We start from the raw sequence: 7,346 nt of genomic DNA, 5'->3' as shown, positions 1-7,346 counted from the left end.
GGGTGGTGGGTAGAAGGTAGATTCACCAGTATGATGGCAAAGAAGCAGAAACAATGGCGTCCATTCAAGTCAAGCTGAATTGAGTTGGAAGTCAACCATCCTCAATTTAATTCCAAGCCAGCGTGACCCAATGTGAAGCGACCCAGCAAGTTAGTTTTCAGTCAAATCTACTTGTTTAGTTGCGTTGAAAAAGGTCTCCGAGGGAAGTCAGTTGATCCAGAACATGTCAGGAGCTCAATAGCCAGACCAGACCAGCCAACCCAACTTCGAGTCTCCGGCTAGTTTAATGAAACTCGATATAACCATTCAGACACCCCTCATGGTCCCATGTGTAACTGCAAGCAAAAAAAAAAAGGGCCTATCTGCATCCAATTATCTTAAAGAAGGGTCTTTTCCTAATGTCAACCCGATAACCACCTTACTAATGTCCTCTAATATGGTCCAGGAAAGTTTGAGAACCTTAAACTCGTTTGGTTTCTGTAAGTCCAACTTGTTATGCGACGCGCTACTATTAACCATTGTACAGCGCTGCGGAATATGATGGCACTATAAAAAAAACCAATAACCCATAATAATTAAGCGTCTCTAGATAATGTGTTCATGTAAAAGCCTGATAGGGGGAATTTGCAGCTAGGATCTAGCGTTCTCTGCAATGAGGCTTTGGCAGCAGCTTCCCGGACCCATCCTCCACACATGATGTCAACACTCCCAGACCTTCTCACTGGAGTATAGAGACTCAGGCTGCTGAAATCGCTGCAAAACCTTTCTCTTACTATTCCATAATGGAATCTTTTCTTCTTTTCACCTGCGTCCTCTCAGTCCTAGTATCTCCGGGTAAGTCTGCTTTCTCGAGCTTTAACTCTTTTTAGAATCCTCAACATGCTTTAATGTATCAGAAGGCATTGCTCAGCACTTATCATGCAGAAGGACCCACACCCATTCGTTTCTTTTATACATTGTATCGCTTTGCTATACATTCAAAAATAGAAATATGTAAAAAAATAAAAATAAAAATAAAAAGAATAATTATGTTGCTTAAACTTGCAGGTTATACAATACAAAAAAATGAAAAGAACTGTAAATATAGAAATTATATTTTATTAAATGCTGGAAAAATAGATCTGTTCCAGTTATTTAGATGGATGTCTTATTTATTTAGAATTTATTCTGTATTTTTTTATTAGCTGCATGTGAGGCCGAGACAAACGCTTACTATTTTTTTTTTAGAGCTCTGCAGTCATCCAGCCGACGGCGTGACGAGCTAGAGCTCTATGCAGCATTTTGCAATAGACAGAAAGAACGCAGGAAGAACGGGAAGGGATTGAGAAATATTTAACATTTTATTATTGCGTAAAAGTTGATTTCAGTACTGCAAAAAAATGTTTTTTTTTCCCCGCATTATTACCAATCCAATATCAGAAATGGAAGGAATTAATCTTTAATAATATATATATTCATTTATTTAATTTATTATATACTTTTATTTAATTTTTCCCCCCCGGATGACTTTGTCCTTCTGCTAGAATGACGACGATGTTATTTTTGTGCGCGTGGGTTTTTCGGTGACAGCTGATGCATTAGGTCAGGGTGTTACTCATACCCCTTACCGTGTTATAAATACTACCTTATTCTATGTCCCATTGTACAGCACTGCGGAATATGGTGGCGCTATATGAATCGATAAATAATGATAATATTATTGAAGCTACCCAATAAGGTTGATAAATAAAAAAAAAATCCCACGTTTTACAGAAAGGCGAATAATCTGCAATTTAATATACCTGCTATTCTGCCGCTGCAATGAAATGGTTAATAAAAATTCATTTAATTTGGTAATCATTTATCATCTACCTTAATTATAAGCTCAGCGATCAGGGGCCCCGTACACAATTGCTCCCTCTAAGCCGAAAGTCCGGCATGAAACAGTTAAAAGTGATCTTTATTAACCATTTCAGCGCCGGAGTTCTCATCTTAGAGGGAATACTGCTTGGTTCTCAATCACAAATATATTTTCTGTACTGTGCAGAGATACAGAGCAAACATTTTTTTTGCAAAATGATGATGATTAAACGTTTTTCGCCGGGGGGTTAAATGTTTGCTTAGAGCTTAATTATTGTATCAGGATGAAAACACTCCTATCATTCTCTGCGACCGATTCAGACGTTCTCTCTAAATATCCTGAAATATAGGATAGCTCTGCTTCCCCGGGAGCATTTGGGAAAAGCATTCGGACGTGCTGATTCAGCATGAATAATGAATTATAAGACCTCTGGCGTCTGAGAGCTGAAACTGCAATTATGATTCAGCAATAGAAGTAGTGCCTATTATAATGCATAGCGGTAAATGATCATTAACCTCTCGGTTTACTATCAAGGGTTAAAAGGCAATTAAATAAATTCATACAGGGAGAGAAGGAGCTAAAAAGGTTGGTAAGGAAAATCAAGATGGGGGAGAATGGAAGATGTTAATCAGGAAAATGACATTAAAATTTCACAAGGATTAATAATCAAATTGTCCCCTAAGTTCCGCCGCGTGCCGGGAATTTAAGGAACTTGATGTCCAATGAATATGAAATTTTTTTATTTTTGGATACGTCACATAACCCGCGGCATTTAGAAATAAGACGAATTCTGTTTTGTCCTCCAGGTTACTCCCTGTCCTGCGTGCATTGCATATCGGACGGAGTCTTTCCCTGCGAAGGAGAGGAGAAGAGGTGTCCGTCGGATAGTTACGCCTGTGTGTCTACACTCACGACAAGCATTATCGGTAACGTAAACGTTTAGATCGTCCAATCCCGACTGGAAGGTTGTAAAAAACACAATTCATGTCAAAACAACAGAAATAATTGGAATTTATAAGCGTAAAACACAATTGCCAAATGACTAGTTTGTACTTTTCAATGAATATTCGTCTCTGATTCTGATATTTAAGTATCCGATCTGCATTTCTGGTCTTTCTTTGTAGACGGAGCGGTCAAGAAAACATTTTCCAGGTCATGTGAGAAACGCAGCTCCTGCGGGATCGAGGGAACCATCGGTTTTCAGAAGGGGAAAATCAAAATTGCTAAATCGTGTTGCTACACAGAGGGCTGCACACCTTCCTTACCTACCTGTGAGTACCAAATTCTTGCATTGTCTAGGATTAAATACAGGCTCCCCGGTGTCTTCTGGATCCTAGAAGATCATAACATTGGGCAGGGGGATGTTGCTCTTTAGAGGAGACAAAAAGAGGATCCAGCAATGTATGCAACAAAAAAGAAGCCTTCTACAAAGCATAAAACATCTCAAAGAAATGAGCCCAGAACCATTGTGACAACATGTCCCAGAATGAAGAAGACAACGTAACGCAAATGGCCATTTCTGACAACCTCCTTCATATATAATGCCAAGCAATAGGCAGAATGAGAATCAGGGGCATGTTCTAAGTTCTAAGTGTTCTTCACATGCCTACCAGCCCACTAAGCATAGCTTTCCATCTCATTGCCGGTCTAAATATTAAAGGTTGAGGCCTTGTCTCATTGGAAGTCTAGACTCAGGTTGAGGTCTTCATAAAGCAGTCGCTTGGCCATGACACCCTCATGCAGTTTCCACCAAAATAAGAGTATAGTCAAGTGTTCCAAATATTTACTTTACATTATTCAAGTGTCTTTTACCTTTTTTTTAATTGAAGTACCTGGTGACAGCGCTCAGAGAGCTGGGTTGACTTGCAGAAGCTGCACCTCATCTGATTCCACGTGGTGTTATACAAGCGACACCATTGAATGCATCGGAGAGGAGAAACGATGCATTCTCCAGGCTACCACAACCTCAGGTATTTCTCGCTTACACCTCTATTTACCATAAAAGCGGGCTCTTACATGCGCTGACATTGGACTGCGTAAACCACATTACCGCCACATTGATGTTCCCACCATATTGCGAAATTTAACAGAATCCGTAACTTATGTTTCTGAATCCAGCTGGGATCTCCAATACTTTAATATCTTAACTTTCCATACTCATGAGAATAGTCATCTGCTGTTTCTTTGAGCAAAAACATCTTGTTCTGATTGTGTTAAACTAATTTAATGACCTCTCTGACATCATTTTAATACTTCTCTTGTTTTTCTATTTTATGGAAAGTTAAGCATTCCTGATCCCACAATAGCCATTTACAGAAATATATATTTCTAAGACTCTCCTCATGTTTCTTCACCAATTGTGTCCATTATTTTGGACGCCACCTGCAAGGCCAACAAACCTCAAAGGGTGGGAAAGTCGTCCACTCACTTGTCATAAACGGAAAACAAAGCCCTTACAGAAACCCACTCCTTATATAGCCTACCTAGTCTTCCTGTCACCCCCACCATTTAACCCTAGCTTAACCTCTTACCTCCCAATGTGCCAGAGCCTGTCTCTAACCTAATCAAGGATGGATCATGTGACCCCTTCTTTTATTTTGGGGTATCACTATAGACTTGCAGCTGTAGATATAGCCCTAGAAATGTTTATGGGATGATGAAGGCCACCTCTGTTTGACAATCGTGGACTATGGACCACAACACCTTCGAAGCTTGCCTTTGCAGGATTTTGGATCATACCATTTTATAATATTTTTGTATTGCGATTCTTGATAAGTTTCCTGTTACATTGCTGCTGAGCTGAACTGTACCACGCAAGTTCTAACTAAAACTGTAATTTGTGTGTGGCATATTGCCAAACATATTTGCAGAATCCAAGTCAGAGGCTTGTCTTAGCAAGCCTATGGATCATAACATTTTTATGTTTTTGTATTGTGATTTTTGTCTTGTTTTCCTGATATATTTTATTTGACCTGTAACAATTTAACGGTACATCACAATTCTTACTTAAACCTGTAATATATCTGTGTTTAATATCTCCAAATAGTTTATGTTGTGCTCGCAGGACCCAAGACAAAGGCCTGTCTTAGCCAGCTTATGGACCATACCATTTTTACGTATTTGTTTTTAATGAATTGCCTTATATTTTATTTTACCTGTATTAATTTAACGGTACATCACATGTTTTATTTAAAACTGTGATATACCCTACCCCAGCAATGTACTTCTGAGCAAAAATAATCACATAATATTTTTTGTGTTGTGTTTACAGGACCCAAGTACAGCAAGTCAGCCGTCAGAGGCTGCGCCACCAAAAATCTTTGTGACATTGGAAGTCAGTACCTGGATTATGGGAACGGTATCAAGGTGTACAAGGAAGTAACTTGTACAAGCGCTGGCATCAGTCTACGACTCGACTTCATCCTTCTGACATTAACTGCTCTTCTTTCGTCAAAGCTAATGCTTTAAGACTCATGGGTGAACCACGAATGCCACACACACCACTTTCCACCACTGTTGAGTTGAGTCTAACTCTCCATAGTCAACGCTTGAGATGGGAACATATGTTTAGCTTTGTGTGATATGTACGTGTGCGTGTTTTAAGTGTGTGGAGGTGTGCGTCTGGCACGTATCTGTATAGACTGAGCATCAATGCATGGGGCGCGCATGTTATATGTTATATATGTTATAACTGATTGAGCTGTCTTGTGAACTTAACATTGTCTGTATGAAACGTGAGAGAGAATAAATACCCGGGTACTACTGACTGCAAAATATGTTTACGGCTCCTTTCTAACTTGGATAGTTCTACTCATTTTTTTTAATAGCCGATTTTTTTAAAACAAGTTCAATTTATCGAGGCAAAACTGGGGCATTTCTGGATAAAGAGGAACAGGGTGCCTTTTCTGCTCCAGATTTAGACCTTTGTACCGTAATCTCTCCATTTCTTGATAAATTCAGTGTCTTCCGTGCCTTTCCACAAACTACGTCTGAAAAGATGCCCGCATAAAATATTATCCTACTGATTCACGATAACTCCTGGTATGTAATTGGCGACAGATATAGGTTTTGTGTAATTCAAATATATATATTTTAATTTTATACGGTTGTCCATACAGATGTGAGCAGCCATTGAGAATTAGGAGATACTTTGCAATTACACATACCTGTATTAAAAAGAAATAATACAATTATATATATATATATATATATTTTTCTTTAAAATTTTTCTGGTACTTGTTTCACATTTCCAAACTTTAGAATAAATAATAAAATTACTATAAATTATTGTTGCGATTCCAATGACTGCTCTCTCACAGCAGAAACACCTATATGTAAAAAAATAATAAATAAAAAAAATAACACCAATGTGCTGCTGTATATTCTTCCACGTTTTACTGTTTACTTGGAAAAAATACTCATAATAAACGTACTGAAAAAAATAACATTTTGGCATCATGGAGGCTCTTCTTTTTATGTTATATTTTTTTTAAATATATGAAATATAGATTTTCAGTATTATTTGGAAAACAAATGTAAAATTCAATGAAAAGGCATATTTATAAAATGTCCCATAAAGGCAGAATTATTTCCAAAACTGTCAGTTTGCGATTATTATTATTTTATTCGATTTTTTTTTTATTATTTTTTTTTTAACAATTGCACAATTTTCATATTGTTGTGTAAGATTTGCGGGACTGTTTTTTTCCTGATGATTAACATAAATGACATTTTAATCTTCCCATTTCCTGTTGACCTCTGACTGGACTATAATTTACTCAATCTTTTGCAAAATTTCCCAGAAGTTATTATTAAAAAAAAAAACCAAAAAAAAAAAACGTGACTTGCTTCACAATGCCTGATTTTGAAAACATAATTACTTTTTTTTTAATGAGAACAACTTATTGTAGAAATATTTTAAAAACTATTTTTGTGCAAAACGGCACTAATTTGGTGAACTTTCTTTATGAGACATTTGACAATCGGACAGGGCAGTGATTAGAAGTTGGCATCCTGCGCTCAAAGTGGAGGACATTTTGGGAAGTACCGGTCATAAAGGTCCCACTTCCTGTTTTCACACCATCTTGCCTCCCTGGGCCACTCTGTCCCCGTCAGCAAAACTCTATCAGCCACCAGAATTCTTTCTCATTAAGTTTATATGAAGCCTTCAAACTTATAGAATTATACATTATAATATGTGTTCTTTTTAATAGGACTATATAAGCAATGTTTAAATATCATTACACCGAGGTAAAGAATGTAATTAGTAGGTAGTAATTAAGTTCAAACACAATTCATGGAACCTGCCGGCAGATCAGCTCCATCCGGTCCCCAGCTGGTCGCCGGTTTCTCCTGCTGAGGTAGGTTCTAATTCAGTAGACCTATTATTCCCTCCACCACAGTCCCTTCCGCCTTCCCTTCTCTCCTACTTTGTCGGGTAAAAGGACCCCTGTGGAACACTTGGGCCCTGGGAAGCCCCCCCTTTTCCTTCACCCCCTTAGAGATG

At 38.0% G+C, this 7,346-nt stretch overlaps 1 protein-coding gene across 1 annotated transcript; it reads left to right on the top strand.

Annotated features, from left to right (window-relative positions):
- Nucleotides 1-691: 691 nt before the first annotated feature.
- On the top strand, nt 692-5,614 carry LOC128470418 (phospholipase A2 inhibitor and Ly6/PLAUR domain-containing protein-like). The gene is made up of 5 exons (XM_053452307.1): nt 692-834; nt 2,647-2,766; nt 2,965-3,111; nt 3,670-3,810; nt 5,112-5,614. The coding sequence occupies exons 1-5, from the start codon at nt 783-785 to the stop codon at nt 5,306-5,308; spliced, it is 657 nt and encodes a 218-aa protein (XP_053308282.1). The 5' UTR covers nt 692-782; the 3' UTR covers nt 5,309-5,614.
- Nucleotides 5,615-7,346: the final 1,732 nt, after the last annotated feature.

Source organism: Spea bombifrons, chromosome 12, assembly GCF_027358695.1.
Source record: "Spea bombifrons isolate aSpeBom1 chromosome 12, aSpeBom1.2.pri, whole genome shotgun sequence".
NCBI lineage: Eukaryota > Metazoa > Chordata > Amphibia > Anura > Pelobatidae > Spea > Spea bombifrons.
Note: the sequence above shows the minus strand (reverse complement) of the source record. Positions and strands in the feature narration are given on the sequence as shown.

Bases quoted from the DNA above. Each gene is read 5' to 3' on its own strand.
- LOC128470418 (XM_053452307.1), top strand. From the start codon at position 783: ATGGAATCTTTTCTTCTTTTCACCTGCGTCCTCTCAGTCCTAGTATCT. The intron at 2,767-2,964 runs GTAACGTAAACG...CTTTCTTTGTAG, and splicing joins ACTCACGACAAGCATTATCG to ACGGAGCGGTCAAGAAAACA. The intron at 3,811-5,111 runs GTATTTCTCGCT...TTGTGTTTACAG, and splicing joins CCAGGCTACCACAACCTCAG to GACCCAAGTACAGCAAGTCA.